General features: G+C 46.5%; 1 protein-coding gene across 10 annotated transcripts in view; it reads right to left on the bottom strand.

Moving 5' to 3' along the window:
• Positions 1-21762, bottom strand: part of LOC118388426 (membrane-associated guanylate kinase, WW and PDZ domain-containing protein 1-like) — a 203897-nt gene that overhangs the window by 33650 nt on the left and 148485 nt on the right. For 7 of the 10 annotated variants that reach the window (XM_035777495.1, XM_035777500.1, XM_035777501.2 and 4 more), the window contains 8 exons: positions 21497-21554; positions 20511-20614; positions 19540-19659; positions 18783-18968; positions 17855-18487; positions 4498-4529; positions 2715-2952; positions 451-542 (listed from right to left, as the gene is read on the bottom strand). In XM_035777495.1, coding sequence (XP_035633388.1) covers positions 451-542; positions 2715-2952; positions 4498-4529; positions 17855-18487; positions 18783-18968; positions 19540-19659; positions 20511-20614; positions 21497-21554 — 1463 coding nt within the window. The remainder of the gene's footprint in view (positions 1-450; positions 543-2714; positions 2953-4497; positions 4530-17854; positions 18488-18782; positions 18969-19539; positions 19660-20510; positions 20615-21496; positions 21555-21762) is intronic. The other 3 variants (XM_035777497.1, XM_035777496.1, XM_035777498.1) reach the window with 3 other exon arrangements.

Genomic DNA, 21762 nt, shown 5'->3' with positions numbered 1-21762 from the left:
ATTTCTTTTGATTCTCCCATGATGTCAAGCAAAGAGGCACTGAGTTTGAAGGTAGGCCTTGAAATACATCCACATCCACACCTCAAATGATGCCAACTTGCCTATCAGAAGCTTCTAAAGCCATGACATCATTTTCTGGAATTTTCTAAGCTGTGTAAAGGCACAGTCAACTTAGTGTATGTAAACTTCTGACCCACTGGAATTGTGATACCGTGAATTATAAGTGAAATAATCTGTCTGTAAACAATTGTTTGAAAAATGACTTGTGTCACGCTCAAAGTAGATGTCCTAACAGACTTGCCAAAACTATAGTTTGTTAACAAGAAATTTGTAAAGTGGTTGAAAAACAAGTTTTAATGACTCCAACCTACGTGTATGTAAACTTCCGACTTCAACTGTAGATGTATACTGAGCAGTGATGTTGGTGTATGGTTGAATCCTCCAACTCACCGGTTCTCCTGGCTCGTTCCCTCCCAGGATCCTGAACCCGTAGCCCGTGTCCTTTCTCCACAGGAAGATGTCCTGCTCCTGGAAGTCAGGCACTGCAACCAGAGAACCATCCATCAGCATTGATCACTACATCCTGGGTCATTAGACCAGAACCCACACAGTGTAATCCCTCCCCCTGTTCCTCTCAGAGAAGAGTGGAGGCAGAGAGCTGGAGGAGAGAGCTGAAGATATCAAGACCTTAATGAGCACACAGCACACCTGCGGCTCCTTGTGAATCAGGTCAGTGGTCCATGCCTCTCTCAGCCTCTTACTGTAGCCTCTACACCACTGCCTCTTCCTCTATATCCAGCTAATACTGAGTAAAAACATTACCCTGCGGAATGTGTAAATATCTAAAAACATTCTTTCAAAAGATAACAGATATATTTCAAGATACTCCCAAAATAATTTTAACCACCATTCAAAGCAAGAGTGTAGAGGGCCAAGAGAACCTGCTTTATCAAAGTTTCATAATTAGTATTTCCTTGAGTTCTATCCTTTCAGATGTCTTTGAAGACAAATTCCTTATTTACTTTGTCTCGTCAACCTAGGTAGGTAGCTAGGTGACAGGGAACTGGACTGGGAGCAAACCTCACCAGTCTCTCCATAGCAGTGCTGCTCCTCAGGCTCAGACAAGAACCCCTGGCTGGCTGGAGGAGATCTGAGCAGGAGGAAAGGGAGTGCCTGGTACTGTCAGAGGCACCATGCTGCTATGTAGTGGTGCACTGCAGCGACTGACAGCTTATTGTTCATGTAGCACTCGAGGTGGGCAGACCACCTGAGAGCAGGGTTCAAGCAACAGCCTGGAGCTGTGTGTGTGTCTGTGTATGTGTGTCTGTGTATGTGTATGTCTGTGTGTGTGTCCATGCGTTCAGCCCCCCAAGGGATACACCATGTTACGGTACAGACCCCAACAGCTAAAGCCACTAAGAGCCAGCAGGGGGAGGGAGGAGGGAAAGAGACCAGTTTGGCTGCAATCTTTTCCTGAATCAACAGACAAGCTCACAGTCTTAAGCTAGCTAGCTCTCTTCCTACCCACTGGGACTCTGAGTAGGGCTGAGATGGGCAGGTCAGAGGCTAACTGTCTCAATCTTCTTGTTCATAAGGGCAGGCACTGGGCAGCTTAACAGGTCAATACAGCAGCTCAACTTCAAAACAACTGTATGGAAACAGATCCATACCAAAGGTTAGTCATTCTACCCTAGCTCAGACTGACCATGGTGAACAAGCAGATTAACTTCAGTTCAGGAAGAGGAGATGGCCTGAGCAAATACTCTATCCAGAGCAGTGTATTTACACCTGGTAATACAACTCTGTCTCTCTATACTGCCTATAAATCTCCCCCTGTGCTTAATAAAGCTGATCTTTTGTTCCTTGTTCCTTTAGAATTCTACACCCATCCTCTCTCACCTGAGGATGGAGCCAACTCTGGCAGTACCGATACCCAGCTCCTCTCCCTTTAAGGCCTCTAAATAATGAAAGACATTGATGAAAGCAGGAGCACCAGAGAAATGATTAGGCGTGGAAACCTCTGGACCCTGGAAGCCTCCACTTCTCGGAGGGCGACTGACAGGGGCTGAGTAATATTCCTGTTAATTGAGGAGGTTGGCACCCGTTAGCCTCACCAGATTACCAGGAAATATGAGAGCCACTGTCCTCTACCACCAACGCCAATTCTATGCACATTTGTCTGGAGCTGTGTTCTAAAGAGCACTGTAGCATGGAAGCATGATAATGTAGTGGCTATAGGGAGTGTAATTGAGCCGAGGTGCCAAAGAGGCAGCATGGACAGAGAGACTGTGTCAGTGTGTAGGAAGACTTCTCTCTTCAGTGTTCCAGGGAGAGAAACACACTCTATAGTCAAGGTTTAGTAGATCAGGAGAGTTGTTAGCACCAACTCTCCTTAGACTGTTGTTATTTCTCTCACTACCATGTTTCTACCCAACTGACACAATGCTCTGCAAACAGTCCACGTCCCTAACCCACCAAGTTAACGCCCACTTTAGATTAAAACACTGAAAGACAATAGGAAACTTTCAGACAATATGTTTTGGGGCAATGAGTATGTTGAGTTTAGGGGACTGATGCTTCTCAAAGGTTAAATGACTTCTGTGCATGAAGGTTATCTCCTGTCACCAGCCCTAGATTGCAGTACCAACCCAACAGGACAGGGGGAGGCCCCAAGCAAACACCCATGCACCCTCGCACCAAAAATAAATACTTACGCCTACTTTCATACATGCTCCTGGACTGGGCCCAGATCTTGAAGGGGTCTGGTTTCCTGTGAATGGTCCCGTCTGCCTGGGGGTCCTGGGGAGGCAGGCCGGGCAGGGGCTGGGAAGGGGGTGGGGGGGCGGTACTCTTGCTGAGAGGGGGGGCCAGGGACGTGTGCACAGGGGAGTCAGTGTGGATACTCCGGTGGCTGGACACAGAACTGTTCTGACTGTCCTTCCTCGCTAACTGCTGTATGAGGGAGAGAGTTCGAGGGGGAGGAGGAAGAGGAGGGCGATAGGGACAGAAAGGTAGAGAGGGAGGAGGAGGAGGAGGGCGATAGGGACAGAAAGGTAGAGGGGGAGGAGGAGGAGGAGGAGGGCGATAGGGACAGAAAGGTAGAGAGGGAGGAGGAGGAGGAGGGCGATAGGGACAGAAAGGTAGAGGAGGAGGAGGGCGATAGGGACAGAAAGGTAGAGGAGGAGGAGGGCGATAGGGACAGAAAGGTAGAGGAGGAGGAGGACGATAGGGACAGAAAGGTAGAGGAGGAGGAGGACGATAGGGACAGAAAGGTAGAGGAGGAGGAGGGCGATAGGGACAGAAAGGTAGAGGAGGAGGAGGGCGATAGGGACAGAAAGGTAGAGGAGGAGGAGGAGGGCGATAGGGACAGAAAGGTAGAGGGGGAGGAGGAGGAGGGCGATAGGGACAGAAAGGTAGAGAGGGAGGAGGAGGAGGAGGGCGATAGGGACAGAAAGGTAGAGAGGGAAAAGGAGGATGGTCAGAAAGAGAGATATTGAGTAAGAAGGAGAGGGATAGAAGGAATAAAGAGTGGTGAAGAGAAAGGGAAATCATTAACAACATATTACGAAGTGAGACAAAATACCACTTTAATCAAGGCCAACACATCTCTAACAATACCAAAAGCATAATCAAGCAGATTTGTTCATGAGATGTATTTCTGAGAAAGCGAAAAATTCACTGTAGTTTCACATAGAGAAATAAAGTCACACTCCTAACAGAAAGAAAACAGAGCTTGGCTGACAAAGTACATAGTTTATTCCTTTTGTTCAACACGGAGCTGAATATATTAATGGCAAGCCCTATTGCCCGATGCATGAGGAGACATTCAGAGCACATAGCAGTGAGGAGGGTGTTTCAATGAAGGGAGAATACATCTAGGAGGGGAGAACACAACATGCAGCACACATTACTCTACCATACAACACAGAGAGCACACAGGCAGCTTTCTCCCAAGAGATACAGGGAGAGGGTAACACAGACTGACAGTGGTCTCTATCATCACATGATTTCTCCATACTCTAATGGAGCACAGAAATACTAAGAAGAGCTGGGCCATTCTCAAACATCAACCCTACACAAGCTTGGAACATTTCTCCAATCATGGTAGGCCAAAGATTAAACAATATTTGTATTTAATTTGTGTCAATTCGGCAGGTCTAAAATGTCTACTAGAATCGCCCTGCTCTATATTTCCCTCAGTGCTCCAAGGCTGGCCTAAAGCACTAGTCTATTTCCCTAGAGTGCATTAAGCCAATAGAACACGAGAACATGGTGTAGAGAATGAAAACAAATCCAGGAGCAGCCTTGCTCTGCCTACCAATGGATCAACATTATGAAGCATCAAAGCTCCCATCAGGACCAAAACACAGTGAGAGTCCTGACAGAGAAAATCCCTCACCAACCAACATTAGCACTCCACACAGGAGAGTGGAGAGAGGGACGGATGGAGGAGAATGGAAGGGTGGACGAGGAGGTATAGATGATGTCGGTACTCACCAGCCTTGGACTCTTCTTTGCAGGAACCACCCCTGGGAAGCAATATCCAGTTCGAGATGGAGAGAGAAAAGTGAAAGAAAAAATTATTAACGAAACAAAAATATTTCACCTTCCCCGCAGGAGTTGAGAAGATGGGGAACTCCAAACAGGGACTCCATTGGTGCAGCAGCGCTAGCCCGCTCGTCTATGCCCAAGTTATCTTCTCCCTCTCTTTCTCTGCCTCGCTCCCTCACATCCACGCTCCCACGCGCTGTGTTAAAAGGGGCAGCACGATCTATCTGCATTAGCAGGCAGCTGACTGCTGCAGCAGAAGAGGGGACAACCCCAAGGGCTAACCAAGCGCTCCGCTCACTAGAACCTGCCTAACCCACTGGCAGAGAGAAAGAAAGAGTGTGTGTTTATGTGTGTGTGTGTGAGAGATAGACAGACAAATGAGTAGAAAGAGAGTGAGAGAGGCAGCTCTGAGCTAACTCCACGGTCATACCCATGGAGAAGGAGTCCAAGATACTGAACATTAAATTATAGGCAACCGTCAGTTCCCCTCTTACTGAGACCATCTTCCTGAGTCCGTTCAGTACGCCGCTCTGCTGATGAAGGCTCCAGCATCTAGTTACAGTCACACAGCTCTCCCTCGCTCTGCATCACTCCACCCCCCCACCATCCATCCCCTTCTCTCCCCTCCCTCCACCCACACGCTAGTAAACATGCGTGCACACACACAAACACACACATGCGCACACACTCCGCTCTTTCTATTCCTCTTTCATCAATCTGGGTCAGGCTCTGACAGGCAGGGCCAGCATAAATGATATGCTCATATATTAATAGACACCAACACTGGCAGGAATACAATCAGGAATACCAATATCAACATGAACACAAACAGAGAGTACTGAGAGAATAAAATGGAAACGAGCCTAGATCCTTGGATCCCCCTTGTGCACATGGTGCAAAATAACTGCACAATGTCACAGCCACAGGGTGTGTGTACATGTGCATAATGGTATTCAGCAGAATAAAGATGACAGTGAGTAAAATAACATGTTTTCAGTGAGTAAGAGCCAGGATTAGATTGGAGGGAGCATGTAACTCTGATCCTGACAGTATTGTGTGTCAATCCTTTAAGGATATTGTGTTCCACAGTCCAGCCACCTCTTCAGCATGTTCCCCGATATCTCCTCCCCATCACTAATCATCGAAACAAATCCCGCTCTCCTCTTATCCCTTATCTTCTCCCCTCCACTATACCCCTCTTCTGCCAGCGTATCACAATCACCCCCGACTCCAATCCCTGAACCCAGGAGTCAGACAGAGACAGGTTAAGGGTGTCTTGTCGATGCAGCGTACAGCATAATCCCCCTCCATCCTCTTAAATACACACAGGGGGACACGCATGGCTGGTTCTCACACTGATGGACTGAGCACGAGAGAGGAAACACTGTGTATCATAAGGATTTAGGTTAATGATTATCTGAAAACAGCAGAAGGTTGTTGAAGGTTGTAGTGGTCACTATATTTATACCCCCACAGAGAGAGGCTGCTCAATTCAGTCAGAGGACGCTGGACACAGCAGCTGCTAAACAGAGACCATCACTGAGGAGATAATTATGTCCAGGAGGGTGGTGGGGTACACTGGACCCACGTCCATGCCCCCCTCCTCCATCTGGGCTCAGAGGGATGGATTCCGACAGCCCGTCGACAGCAACAGGTGCACAGGGGACTGACAGACGGTCTCTTGGCAACGGTTGCCTCAGAAGGCCAGCCCGGGCTGTTCCAGTATGTACAGTGGAGACTGAGCCACATGTCATTCATGTACAAATAGGCTGTCATAGACGTGACTGCAATTACCAATGCAGGGATTTATTTACTCAGCAACACCAATGTATAGGAGATGGGATTGAAAGTGACATAGGTGCCACCCCAGTCTTGTGACATGGCAAAGGTGACCAGGAACAGGTGCAGATGTCAGCAACCTGGTGCTTAATCACACATCCAGAGCAAATCAATCAAAAGCATCCTGTGCTGCAGTAATACAATGTTTCCATGTGTTGTCTGTCAGAGGCTTATGCAGTAGCTTACGATGCGGAGCAGAAATGACAATTTTGTGCTTTTGTCAGTCATGTCCCTCCTAGCATTTAGAGAGAATAGGATGAGGGGTAACCCCCCACCACCACACACACACACCACCCACCAGTAGAGGAGCCCCACTGCAGAGTGCTGCACAGTATTGTCATGGAAACAAAGGAAGGCAAGATGTCTGAGATTTACGACTCCCCCTTCAGGCATGAGGGTGTGAAGAGACAGGGAGGATGGGGAGAAGGTGGGGGGGACTCACCTTGTCCTTGTTATGCCAGTATCTCTGACTCGCCCACAAACAAAGCCAGGCGCTCAAAAGCGCAATGCGTTGCCAAGCTGCTGGCATGCTATTCCTTGATCATTGCATTTCTGTAGAATTTCTCTGCAATGCTGTACATTATCAGCGCCAAACGTGAAGTCAGCAAGTTTTTATGCAAAGCGTGCAAAAAAGGTGCAGCATCCAGCCCTAACATTAAATCAATTCCTTTTGTCTGTGTGACCCCATCGTTGCCATTTATTTCAGGTTGGGTGTGTTTGTGTCTTGTCAGAAGACACTGATCTGTGTTAATGTGACAGGAGCAGCGTTTACTAAGCCTGCGCTCCACTCTAAGCAGCAGAACATCTACAGCAGGGTGGAGATAAGAGATGTCTCCTTCCTAGCAGCACTCTGACTGCTCTTCTACAACGGCCCAATGCTGAGAAGAAACAACCATCTTACACTCTGCTCTGCTCTGTCGGAGAGGAACAGTCCGTCACTCTCCACGGCGCAGTGAGAAGACACAGAGGAAAGAGTATTGGCTAGAATATTAGCCTTGTCAGACATTGGCTTATAGACCTTCGAACCCTCTTAATGAGACACAAAACATCCCACAAACAGAGACAAATAATAACAGCATCTGCAGATCTGCAGGTGTGGATTACATAGGTCATTTCGCTTCAGCCCACTAGCATGAACCAACAGCGTAGTAGTGGATATTTGGGTAATCAGGGTTCTTCTTCTTCTCTGGGATTTGGTTGGCGGATCGCCAAAACCTTTCGGTGCATACCCCGCCACCTACTGTACTGGTGTGAGGCCATTAACGGCCTACCTACAGTACATTCAATTCAGAGAGGACAGAACACTATCCCCTCAACACCCCCTGCAGCTGTTCTGCAGTAAATCCTCGCAATCCCAAGTACTTCTCTGCCGCTGCCTCCACAATTTTCAAACCATTTCTGCAGTACAACTGACAACCATGGTTATAAATGCTAAAAAGCCCACCTTACTGAAGCACATATTCTTCCCATCACCATCTGTTGATCTCCACCTACTCACAGGAATCCTCTCAGGATGCCTCACCCTGTACCCATCATCCTCTACCATTCTCTTCACTGCTACACTTTCTGTACAACTCTAACCCTGGCGACCTCAATCTGCCTTTCTCTCCCTGGACACCTCCGATATCCAGGCCCATGGGAACCCCCACATCTAACACACACAACTTGCTCCACCGATACCACGCATTCCTTCATCTCATTCCTTCATCTCATTCCATCATCTCATGCCTTCCTGCACACTTCTCACATCTCTCTCCTACACACTGCTGCAACATGGTAATCAGGGTTTTTCTGGATCACAATGCGGCTTAGGTGGGCGTGACAGTGGGTGTGGCCAATGGCTCAGTCACCAACTGATGATTTTACTCTGGGACGCAGAGACAAAACGTTGCTGATTTAAAGCTAATTTCCTGCAATTTTGCCATGGGGTAGAAAACAAATATCCTTCAATTCTACACATTTTGCCATGTTCTAATGCCATCTGAGTGACTCAAACATTATCACAAAATCAATAGGGTCCACACCATGACAAAAATACTCCTGAACGCTTCCTCTTTGGAATTTTAGATTCTCCCTGACTGTCTAGTTTTTATTTTGTTGGTTGTTAGTTCTCAAAGATGATTTTATTTCAAAATATATACACTCACTGGCCAAGTGTATTAGGTACACCACCACATTCACCAAAATGGATGACTCCTGCAGACAGTGAGTCACATGGGCGTGGCTTGCTATATAAAGCAGACAGACAGGAATTGTGACATTCAGTTACTGTTTGATTGAGCGTTACATTGGGCAAAACGAGTGACCTAACCGATTTTAAAGTTGGTGATTGTTGGTTCCAGGTGCAACGGATCCAGTATCTCTGAAATGGCCGCCCTCCTGGGCTTTTCACACACGACAGTGTGTGAAAAGGGGTTTACTGTGGGGTTTACTGTGAATGGTGCGATAAACAAAAAACATCCAGTTAGCAGCAGTCCTGTCGGCGAAAAAAGCTTGTTTACAAGCGGTGGAATGAGAATGAAAAGAATCATGCAAGTTAACAGGCAGAACACAGACAGATAACGGCGCAGTACAATAGTGGTGTGTAGAAAGGAATCTTGGAACGCACAACTCCTCAATCCTTGTCATGGATGGCCTATTTCAGATGACAACCACACCAGTTTCCACTCCTTTCAGCTAAAAACAAGAAGGTCATGGGCATTAATAAGAAGTTGGTCCTCCGTTTGCTGCTATAACAGCCTTCACTAGTTGTGGGAACTTGATTCCATTCAGCCAAAAGAGCACTAGTGGGGTCAGGCACTGCTGTTGGGCGATTAGGCCTGTCTCGCAGTCAGCATTCTAATTCATCCCAAGGGTGTTCGATGGGGTTGAGGTCAGGACTCTGTGCCGGCCAGTCAAGTTCTTCCATACCGATCTCGACAAACATTTCTGTATGGACCTTGATTTGCGCACGGGGACATTGTCATGCTAAAACAGGAAAGGGCCTTCCCCCTACTGTTGCCACAAAGTTGGAAGCACAGAATGGTCTAGAATGCCATTGTATGCTGAAGCATTAAGATTTCCCTTCACTGGAACTAAGGGGCCTAGCCCGGACCATGAAAAACAGCCTCAGACCATTATTTCTCCTCCAATAAACTTTACAGTTGGCACTATGCATTGGGGGAGGTAGCGTTCTCCTGGCATCCGCCAAACCCAGATTCGTCCATCGGAATGGTAAAGCGTTGTGGTCCTTCTGTGGCTCAGTTGGTAGAGCATGGCGCTTGTAACGCCAGGGTAGTGGGTTCGATTCCCGGGACCACCCATACGTAGAATGTATGCACACATGACTGTAAGTCGCTTTGGATAAAAGCGTCAGCTAAATGGCATATATTATATTATATTATCACACCAGAGAATGCATTTCCAGTACTCCAGAGTAAAATGGTGGCGAGCTTTAATCCTAGGCTTGTGTGCGGCCGCTCGGCCATGGAAACCCATTTCATGAAGCTCCCGATGAACAGTTCCTGTGTTGACGTTGCTTCCAGAGGCAGTTTGGAACTCTATAATGAGTGTTGCAGCCGAGCACAGATGATTTCTACACGCTGTGCATTTCAGCACCCGGCGCACCCGTTCTGTGAGCTTGTGTGGCCTACCACTTCAAGCCTGAGCCGTTGTTGCTCCTAGACCTTTCCACTTCAGAATAACAGCACTGACAGTTGGAGCAGCTCTAGCAGGGCAGAGCAAATTTGACAAACTGACTTGTTGGAAAGGTATCATCCTATAACGGTGCCATGTTGAAAGTCACTGATCTCTTCAGTAAAGGCCATTCTATTGCCAATGTTAATCTATGAATATTGCATGGCTGTGTGCTCGATGTTATACACCTTACAGCAACGGGTGGGCTGAAATAGCTAAATCCACTGATTTGAAGGGGTGTCCACATAATTTTTTATATGTTGTGCACTTTCTATCTGGTTTTAGTTGCTTAAGCTTTTACTGAAACTATTTCATATTCATTCTGACAAAATAAACACTTAGACAGCCCACCCAAGACTTTTTATGCAGAAAAAAACCTGGATATTATCAGACTGGCACACATCTGCTGTATGTAGTCTTAATCCCTGCTGGTCATGTCAGTCTCCGACCCTGTCTGTCCTCCCTCCCGCCATCGCTCAGCTCCGGGGGAATAAGGAGGGCATGGGCCCTTCTCCTCCTCCTCCTCTGATCCTCTGACATCCCTACATCCTTTCTCCCCTCTCTTTCCTCTCATCTGTTTACTCCTCCTCTGATCCTCTGACATCCCTACATCCTTTCTCCCCTCTCTTTCCTCTCATCTGTTTACTCCTCCTCTGATCCTCTGACATCCCTACATCCTTTCTCCCCTCTCTTTCCTCTCATCTGTTTACTCCTCCTCTGATCCTCTGACATCCCTACATCCTTTCTCCCCTCTCTTTCCTCTCATCTGTTTACTCCTCCTCTGATCCTCTGACATCCCTACATCCTTTCTCCCCTCTCTTTCCTCTCATCTGTTTACTCCTCCTCTGATCCTCTGACATTCCTACATCCTTTCTCCCCTCTCTTTCCTCTCATCTGTTTTCTCCTCCTCTGACATCCCTACATCCTTTCTCTCATCTGTTTTTTCCTCCTCTGCGGTGGTTGAGATGCTAAGCCATAACAACAGCAGCAGATTGCCTGTGGTGGTGTATTGTCCAATAGTCCCAGCCTAACAAACAGGTGAATGAATGCCTTTAAAGCACCGGAATGGGACTCTGACAAGTCGACATCAACAGGTTAAATTATCTGGCCGAATAATGAGTGAGGCTATAGAGGACTAGAGCTAGCCTAGCTCTCAGCTATTCTCCTCACAGTGGCTCTGCATGGCCTGCAAATTAATACAACAGATGCTGTCTGCACCACCTCTCCCATCCCTGCAGACTACTGACTGGTACACACATTCACAGACTAGCTTCAAGTAAATTACCGGGAAGCGTTAGTCAAGTGGGGCTAGAATGAATTATGTCAGCAAATCAGAATGTCTCAAAAGGTAGGTGAGAGGAATGAGCACATTAGACTAATGGAGGGATTGGCATCATAATGGCTCCTTTGATGAAAGCTAGAAATCACATCGCCTGGCCTCAAGAAGACAAAAGAAGAATCCAGTGAGAATCTTGTGTTGTGGAGCCAGTGAGCTAACCTGCAGTGTTGAGGGACTCACTCCCAGAGATGGGAGAGGAGGTGAGCAGTGCTGCATGCACAGGTCTTAAGGTCCTGAGATCCCCGGGATTGGACCGTATACTGTACGTGTGGGCAGGGATATGGTGGGAAAGGAGAAGGGGCCAGATTTCTGCCAATTAGAGGTTCCCTCTGGCAAAAGGTTGTAGATGGTTGTTTGGCCTGGACTGATGGTGACGTCCGTCCGTCCGTCACCATCAGTCCAGGCCAAACAACCAATTACAACCTTTTGCCAGAGGGAAACTCTAATTGGCCCCTTCGACCGAGACAGACAGAGAGAGCAGAGTGAGCAGAGTGAGCAGAGTGAGCAGAGTGAGCAGAGTGAGCAGAGTAATTAAGACAGACCTGCTCGATCCTGCTCTCTGCGGAAGGGGCAGCCGATGTCTTAGCTGACTGATCCACACACACAAACACAACCCCGGAGCAGATCTCAGAATGAGGGGTCTGCCTGGAGAGCCAGGATCTGAGAGAGCAGTGCTGTATGACATGTCATAGAGCCATATATAATGAACATGTCATATTTGTACTACATATACATGACACTCATATAGGTTCACCACATGTTTTGAAGCAATCTTCTGCTGAGCAGTCCTCTCCTTTCCAGAGTAGTGGCACACGGCTCTTTATTAAAGAAACTGACAGCAGCAGTAAAATGTGCCTTAATAATATCAGCTCTGTCTTCCATCCATCACACAGTGAGGAATGACTCTCTCTAACCATCCCAGAGCATTAGGGCTGTGGCGTTGTATAATGGTGGTCATTATTAAAGCAACGTAGGAAGAGGAGGGGAGCAGTTTGTGAGAGCAGAGTGCTCAGCCAATGTCCTGTCCCCTTTCTGAACACTTAGCTTTACACGGCTGATGTTCAGGTCTTTCAGTTCCACAAATTCAGCTCCAATGCCAGTTAAGACCACTCTGTATGTCTGTGGAAACAATCCAATTACATGTCTCTGACAGTGTGATTCAGGGCTCTTTGTGAAGGTGGGTTCTTGGTAGTGGGTACTGTCTGGGGATTGGAGTGAGAGACCACTCTGGTTCATCTTCTATTCAGATCTTTTGTGAGACAGTTTTTCTAATCATGTGTCAAAAGCCCGGCCCACAGTTCTCATTAGAACGTTTAACTGACACACAGACAGTCTCATCCACATGCATGAACTATGAGGGTGCCACAGGGTTCAATTCTCGGGGTGACTCTTTTCTCTGTATATATCAATGATGTCACTCTCGCTGCTGGTGATTCTCTGATCCACCTCTATGTAGACTACACCATTCTGTACACAGTTGAAGTCAGAAGTTTACATACACCTGAGCCAAATACATTTAGACCCGGACATTTCATCCTAGTAAAAATTCTCTGTTTTAGGTCAGTTAGGATCACCACTTTATTTTAAGAATGTGAAATATCAAAATAATAGTAGAGAGAATTGATTTATTTCAGCTTTTATTTCTTTCATCACATTCCGAGTGGGTTAGAAGTTTACATACACTCAATTAGTATTTGGTAGCATTGCCTTTAAATTGTTTAACTTGGGTCAAACGTTTCAGGTAGCCTTCCACAAGCTTCCCACAATAAATTGGGTGAATTTTGGCCCATTCCTCCTGACAGAGCTGGTGTAACTAAGACAGGTTTGTAGGCCTCCTTGCTCGCACACGCTTTTTCAGTTCTGTCCACAATTTATCTATCGGATTGAGGTCAGGGCTTTGTGATGGCCACTCCAATACCTTGACTTTGTTGTCCTTAAGCCATTTTGCAAGTATGCTTGGGGTCATTGTCCATTTGGAAGACCCATTTGCAACCAAGCTTTAACTTCCTGACTGATGTCTTGAGATGTTGCTTAAATATATCCACATAATTTTCCTGTCTCATGATGCCATCTATTTTGTGAAGTGCACCAGTCCCTCCTGCAGCAAAGCACTCCCACAACATGATGCTGCCACCCCCGTGCTTCACGGTTCGAGATGGTGTTTTTCGGCTTGTAACCCTTTTACCTCCAAACATAACGATGATCATTATGGCCAAACAGTTCTATTTTTGTTTCATCAGACCAGAGGACATTTAAAAAAAAAAATAATACAATCTTTGTCCCCATGTGCAGTTGCAAACCGTAGTCTGGCTTTTTTATGGCGGTATTGGAGCAGTGGCTTCTTCTTGCTGAGCGGCCGTTCAGGTTATGTTGATATAGGACTTGCTTAACTGTGGACATACATACTTTTGTACCTGTTTCCTCCAGCATCTTCACAAGGTCCTTTGCTGTTGTTCTGGGATTGATTTGCACTTTTCGCACCAAAGTAAGTTAATTTATAGGAGACAGAACTCCAGCCTGAGCGGAATGACGGCTGCGTTGTCCCATGGTGTTTATACTTCAATACTATTGTTTGTACAGATGAACGTGGTACTTTCAGGCATTTGGAAATTGCTCCCAAGGATGAACCAGACTTGTGGAGGTCTACCATTTTTTTTCTGAGGTCTTGGCTGATTTATTTGGATTTTCCCATGATGTCAAGTAAAGAGGCACTGAGTTTGAAGGTAGGCCTTGAAATACATCCACAGGTACACTTCCAAATGACTCAAATTATGTAAATTAAAGGTCTCAACCTTTAAGTCTTTACTTAAGACTCATCTCTTCAGTAAGTCCTATGGTTGAGTGTAGACTGGCCCAGGAGTGTGAAGGTGAACGGAAAGGCTCTGGAGCAACGAACCGCTCTTGCCGTCTCTGCCTGGCTGGTTCCCCTCTCCCCACCCCACTCTGCCTCTAACCCTATTACAGGGGTTGAGTAACTGGCTTACTGGCACTCTTTCATGCCATCCCTAGGAGGGGTGCATCACTTGAGAGGATTGAGTCACTGACGGATCTTCCTGTCTGGGTTGGCGCCCCCCCCCCCCCTTTGGGTTGTGCCGTGGCGGAGATCTTTGTGGGCTATACTCAGCCTTGTCTCAGGATGGAAGGTTGGTGGTTGAAGATATCCCTCTAGTGGTGTGGGGGCTGTGCTTTGGCAAAGTGGGTGGGATTATATCCTTCCTGTTTGGCTCTGTCCGGGGGTATCATCGGATGGGGCCACAGTGTCTCCTGACCCCTCCTGTCTCAGCCTCCAGTATTGATGCTGCAGTAGTTTATGTGTCGGGGGGGCTAGAGTTAGTTTGTTATATCTGGAATACTTCTCCTGTCTTATCCGGTGTCCTGTGTGAATTGTAGTATGCTCTCACTAATTGTCTCTTTCTTTATCTCTCGGAGGAGGACCTGAGCCCTAGGACCATGCCTCAGGACTACCTGGCATGATGACTCCTTGCTGTCCCCAGTCCACCTGGCTGTGCTGCTGCTCCAGTTTCAACTGTTCTGCCTGCAGCTATGCTACCTGTCCCAGACTTGCTGTTTTCAACTCTCTAGAGACAGCAGAAGCGGTAGAGATACTCTTAATGATCGGCTATGAAAAGCTAACTGACATTTACTCCTGAGGTGCTGACTTGCTGCACCCTCGACAACTACTGTGATTATTATTATTTGACCATGCTGGTCATCTATGAACATTTGAACATCTTGGCCATGTTCTGTTATAATCTCCACCCGGCACAGCCAGAAGAGGACTGGCCACCACTCATAGCCTGGTTTCTCTCTAGGTTTCTTCCTAGGTTTTGGCCTTTCTAGGGAGTTTTTCCTAGCCACCATGCCTCTACACCTTCATTGCTTGCAGTTTAGGGTTTTAGAATGGGTTTCTGTACAGCACTTTGAGATATCAGCTGATGTAAGAAGGGCTATACAAATAAATTTGATTTGATTTGAATTAGCCTATGAGAAGCTTCAAAAGCCATGACATCATTTTCTGGAATATGCCGAGCTGTTTCAAGGCACAATCAACTTAGTGTATGTAAACTTCTGACCCACTGGAATTTTGATGCAGTGAATTACAAGTGAAATAATCTGTCTCTTAACAATTGTTGGAAAAATTACTTGAGTCATGCACAAAGTAGATGTCCTTGCCAAAACTATAGTTTGTTAACAACAAATTTGTGGAGTGGTTGAAAAACTAGTTTTAATAACTCCAACCTAAGTGTATGTAAACTTCCGATTTCAACTGTACATCTGGCCCTTCTTTGGACACTGTGTTCTAGTGAAACTAAATGCATGCTCTTCAACAGATTGCTGCCCACACCCGCCCGCCCGAGTAGCATCACTACTCTGGACGGTTCTGACTTAGAATATGTGGACAACTACAAATACCTGTCTGGTTAGACTCTACACTCTCCTTCCAGACTCACATTAAGCATCTATAATCTAAAATGTAATCTAGAATCCGCTTCCTATGCTGCCAAACATACCCTAGTAAAACGGACTATCCTACCGATCCTTGACTTCGGCGATGTCATTTACAAAACAGCCTCCAACACTCTAGTCAGCAAACTGGATGTAGTCTATCACAGTGCCATCCGTTCTGTCACCATGGCCCCATATACTACCCACCACTGCAACCTGTATGCTCTCGTTGGCTGGCCCTCGCTATATAGTCGTCGCCAAACCCATTGGCTCCAGGTCATCTATAAGTCTTTGCTAGGTAAAGCCCCGCCTTATCTCAGCTCACTGGTCACCATAGCAACACTCAAACGTAGCACACGCTCCAGCAGGTATATTTCACTGGTAATCCCCAAAGCCAACACCCACTTTGGCCACCTTTTCTTCCAGTTCTCTGCTGCCAATGACTGGAACGAATTGCAGAAATCACTGAAGCTGGAGACTCATATCGCCCTCTCTAACTTTAAGCATCAGCTGTCAGAGCAGCTTACCGATCACTGCACCTGTACATAGCCAATCTGTAAATAGCACACCCATCTACCTCATCCCCAGGCAGTTAACCCATTGTTCCTAGGCCGTCATTGAAAATAAGAATTTGTCCTTAACTGACTTGCCTAGTTAAATAAAGGTTAAAAAATATTTTTTAAATATATATATATATATATATATATATATATATATATATATATATATAGTTTTTTTCTCCTTTGCACCCCAGTATCTCTACTTGCACATTCATCTTCTGCACATCACTCCAGTGTTTATTTGCTAAATTGTAATTATTTCACCACTATGGCCTATTTATTGCCTTACCTCCCTAATCTTCTACATTTGCACACACTGTGCATATATTTTTCTATTGTGTTATTGACTGAATGTTTGTTCATGTGTTTTTGTCACACTGCTTTGCTTTATCTTGGCCAGGTCGCAGTTGTAAATGAGAACATGTTTTCAACTGGCCTACCTGGTTAAATAAAGGTGAAATAAAAATAAAATAAAATGAACGCACGCACGCACGTGCACACACATACATCACAGCTAGGATGGTAGAAATTTTTAAACCACAATTGGATCTCAATGCAACTTTGTGTGATACCTATAAAGCAACAGACATAGACTATAGTGTAGACAGTGTAGTGTCAGAAAGAGAAAAATAAAGAGAGAGAAAGACAGAGAGAGAGACACAGATATTTAAAAAAGACACAGAGAGCGAGAGAGAAAGAGAAAGAGAGAGACAGTGTGACAGAAATGAGACAGTAACACAGAAAGACCCACAGGAGGAACTGAGGAACCCAGCTATATATTCATGAGACTTTCTGACCTGGAACAAGATCTACACTCTCTCCCTTTACTGCTCTGGATTTTCTCTCACTCTCCAAATGTCTCTTCCACTAACAATCTCTGCAACCATCTCTCACATTCTTTCGGTATTCATATTATCTCCATTCACCCACTAACTTCCCTGTCTTGCTTCTCTCTATGTTTTCCACATACACTAGATTCCCATCTCCCCCTCACCTTTCCATGCTTAGTTAAATAAAGGTTCAATGTAAAAATATATATAAGAAACAATAACACAAGCCTTGTTTTAGGGCTAACCTTAATTAACCCTACCCATTATTTGTGTGTGAATTGTTTGCATGTTTTAGCAACTTCCGGATTCATGACAATGGTGATGGAGAGAAGAGGCGGGAGTAAGAGGCAGGCTTGCCAATTAGAACTCAGATCTCAGCATATCCTGAGTCTATGTCTTACCTCCACCTGTCAGATCTCAGCATGTCGTGGGTCTATGTCTTACCTCCACCTATCAAATCTCAGCATGTCATGAGTCTATGTCTTACCTCCACCTATCAGATCTCAGCATATAGTGGGTCTATGTCTTACCTCCACCTATCAGATCTCAGCATGTCGTGGGTCTATGTCTTACCTCCACCTATCAGATCTCAGCATGGTGTGAGGCTATCTTACCTCCGCCTCTCTGCACCAGCATGCTGACCTCACTTCCTTTGGGGCACTTGCTGAGCAGGTCCACCACTTGGTTGTGGCTCATGCTCTGGACGTTCCTCTTGTTCACCTCTACGATAATGTCCCCCTCCTTCAGGCCCCTGCAGCGGGGGTAGTCCACTATCTGTTTGACCCTCTGTCCTCCCCCTGCAGGGCTGTCTGCGATGGTGAACCCAAAGCCTTTGTCTCCCTTCTCCATGTGCACTGTGATCAGCTCCGGCTGCGTCGCTATGGATGACGCCAGCGTCACAGAGTCGCTGAGGTAAACGTGCGAGCTGTTGGACGCCACCTCGGCGGAGGAGGGACTGTGTGGTCTCGACTCCCTCATGCCATTAACGGTGCCCCCAGTATGGCTGCCGTGGCTGGACGGGGAGTCGTAGCTATCCTGGCCATTGACGATGATGGGCTCCTTGTCCACGATGGCCACGGAGGTCACCATGCTGGTGTTGGGGTCGTCGGGGTCAAAAGGAAGGGGGTAGCCGCGGCACAGCTCCAGGTTGACCATGGAGCCAATATGGATGGACTGGAAGACCTTCACCACCTGGGCGTGGGTGTAGCCTAGCACGCATGTGTCATTGACACTCACGATCACGTCACCTGAGGGGAAGAGAAGAAGAAATTAATGTTGGATAATTAGCTCCATGTCAAAAACTAAAATCTTGGAAGTAACAAACTGTAGAACGCCTACAGTACACTATAAAACCTACACCAGTCAAGTGTCACCAATCCAAATCCTTGAGAGCACCAGATTCAGCTAATAAACCAATCAATCAACCTTGATTAGTCAATTGTTTTAGTGTGGGTTGGAACAAAAGCCTGCACACTCTGTAGCTCTTAAGGAGTTGGTGAACACCTCTTAATAGTGACAAGGACGGATAGAGCGGCAGCCCACCTGTCTCCATCTTGCCGTCGAGGGCAGCAGGCCCATCCAGAACCAGACTCTTGATCTGAAGAAACTCATCAGGCTCGTCGCCCCCGACAACGGTGAAGCCGAACCCCCGGTGGCTCTTCCTCAGTTTGGTGTTGATGAAGGTTCCCTTTAGCTCTGCTGGGTTCCGCGTGAAGAAGGGCTTCCCTCCTGTAAAAATCACACACACACACACACACACACACACACAAGCCTTACACACCTTTCATAAGAACCCGTTGATCTCATGTGCAGTGCTAACCAAAGGAGGGGCTATCCTACACAGTCTTGGCTCTGGATCAGTGAGGGCTCTGTGAGAGATGTGTTGATTTGACAAGCTCCATGAATCATGAAGAGAATGATTATGATTGATAGATTAATTAGGCTAAGAGGGATTCAAAGAGCTAGGGGGTACCAGCCTGTCTGTGCCTGAGAATGGGGGTAATCCTATGGTAAATCCCCCAGACTGTGCCCCAGCCTCAGCCTGTGAGGTTTCTATCCCCTATGGAGAGCTACACTTTTGGGGAGAGGGGAGAGAGAGATGGAGAGGGGGAGAGAGAGATGTAGAGGGGGAGAGAGAGGTAGAGAGGGAGGGGCAGAGAGAGTGTGAGAGGCAGAGAGAGAGGAGATAGGGGTTGAGGGGGTAAATTGATGAAGGAACAGGAAACACATCCACTGTGTTGCAGAGGGAAATGGACCAATACCCTCATAAAACTAGGATATTAACCTGCCCAGGACTTACGTTTGGGCCCGATGAGGGGCGGCAGTGGGGGTCCAGCCTGGGGATCCCTGTAGGTCTCCTGGTGGTTGGCGGTATAGCTGGCCAGCGGGGCACCAGCCAGGGTGGCGTCCTCTATCCATTCTGGAACAACAAAGGGCATACTTCCTGTCTCTGGTGCCTGTACAGTTACACCGATTCCTTATGGTTCCCCACAATGGGTGGCTAGGAAACTACTGTACTGCATTGAGCCACAATGGCTGCCAATGAAAGTAATACCACGTAATCCAATCTCTGACAGATCGAAATGGCAGCCTCACTGTGTAATGTATCAGAGGCTTAAGTCTTCATTAATATTCTCAGTATTAAGATTCAATCAATGAAAGAGTAAAAGTCTTCACAGATATTGAGCGTACAGAGATATTGACCTTAAAGGAGGAAAAGTCAGCAAGTAATCAAGTCAGAAGCGTATTTAGCTGAGCCTGCAGAAGGGGGATCAATAGCCTGGTCCCTAGTGGTGTGACCTGCATGTCTAGGGAAAATCTGAGTGACATCGTACATCTAATATAGAAAGAGGTAAACCCAGGGCACACTCAGACTTAAACCACTTGTCCTGAAAAACCTTTCACTGGGAGAGCAAGACCCAGAAAGAATTCAAATATAGGGATACATTTACATTGCGGTAAAACACTCTTCAATGTATAATTGTCAAACCCAAACTTACCTAGAACTGCACACTTCCAAAATTATTCACTTAAGCACAAATCCTTCGGAGAGAGAATCAGTGACACTTAAAATATTGCCAAATTAAACCAAAAAGACCTCTCTTCAAGGCCATTAAAATAAATCATAGGTATGCCTTTATGGTTTCTCAATAGCAAATCATAAAGCGCCAGAAGCAGAGTAGAGCAAAGCAGCAGGAAAAAGAGACAGATAGGAACGATCACAGACATGAAGAAAGAAAGGAATGACGCCCGGCGGGGCTGGAAACGAACCTCGGATGTAGCGCTCACCTTCTGGTGGCTGCTGTTGCTCGAGCTGCTTCAGCCGCTTAGCCTCCAGTATAGGGTTCTCATACTGGGTCTTCCTGTTGATGTGACTGAGAGAGTGAGGAAGAGAGGGAGGGAAAAGGGGAGAATGAGACAGGAAGGGAGAGGGATAGAGAAAGATAATTGAGTCAGTGAAAAGTAGAGCATAAGTATGAACAAGGGGGATAATAAAAGGAAAGAAATGAGATCAAAAAGAGAAAGAAAAAAGAACAGAAGAAAACCAAGGGGATCAGGCAAGGGATGGGGAAGAAGGGATAAAGAAAGAGAAAGATTGAGTTACAGAGAGGCCGGGATGAAAGAGTGAACACAACACACAGATAGACAAAGTCTCTGGTGGCCTAAGTCACGGAAGTCAAGTCTGGTACAGACAATGCTCTGGTGGATCAGAGGAGACAGAGACGACGAGGACTGAATATCAACAGCATCACACAATCACTGAGGAGCACTGCTTCAGGAGGTTAACACCACCACCACGTCATACCACAACCCGACAAGGAATTAAAGGAGCAGTACACCGAAAGGAAATTACACTTCAAACAGTATGGAAACATTACGCAATTATGCATTAAACAGGAAACAATAGGAATAATGTATATGGAAAAATCTCAGAAAACAAAACTGGGCTAGATGAGAAACCCTGTGTCTAAATCATCATGACGGCAACTAAATGGCCTATAATCCACAAAACAGCCTGCATTTGATGTTGTTTTGCAATGTTCCAGGGCACTGCTCAGTGTTAAATGCATTGTAAATGTACAGTACAGTGAGGTCATTTTAAATGCGACAGTGTGTGTGTGTGTGTGTGTGTGTGGTGTGTGTGTGTGTGGTGTGTGGTGTGTGGTGTGTGGTGTGTGGTGTGTGTGTGTGTGTGTGTGTGTGTGTGTGTGTGTGTGTGTGTGTGTGTGTGTGTGTGTGTGTGTGTCACGACTTACTCCACATAGTAAACACCATAGACTGGGTCATCTATTTTCTCCCAGCCTGTTGGCAGCTCTGGAAGAGAGGTAGAGAGAGGAGGAAACGGCACGTTGTTAGAGATGGTGCTCATTGTTAAGACAGAAGGTCACTGAATACCTTTTCCTACCACACACAGCCTGTCAGTCACTGGGGAGTGAGCAGGACTCCAGAGGCTGTCTGGACCTAGCTCTTGGCTCCTGGCAGGACACGGCTGACATTTAACACATCAGATAGACACTACGGG

This window comes from Oncorhynchus keta, chromosome 10 (assembly GCF_023373465.1).
Source record: "Oncorhynchus keta strain PuntledgeMale-10-30-2019 chromosome 10, Oket_V2, whole genome shotgun sequence".
In the NCBI taxonomy this organism is placed as follows: domain Eukaryota; kingdom Metazoa; phylum Chordata; class Actinopteri; order Salmoniformes; family Salmonidae; genus Oncorhynchus; species Oncorhynchus keta.
Note: the sequence above shows the minus strand (reverse complement) of the source record. Positions and strands in the feature narration are given on the sequence as shown.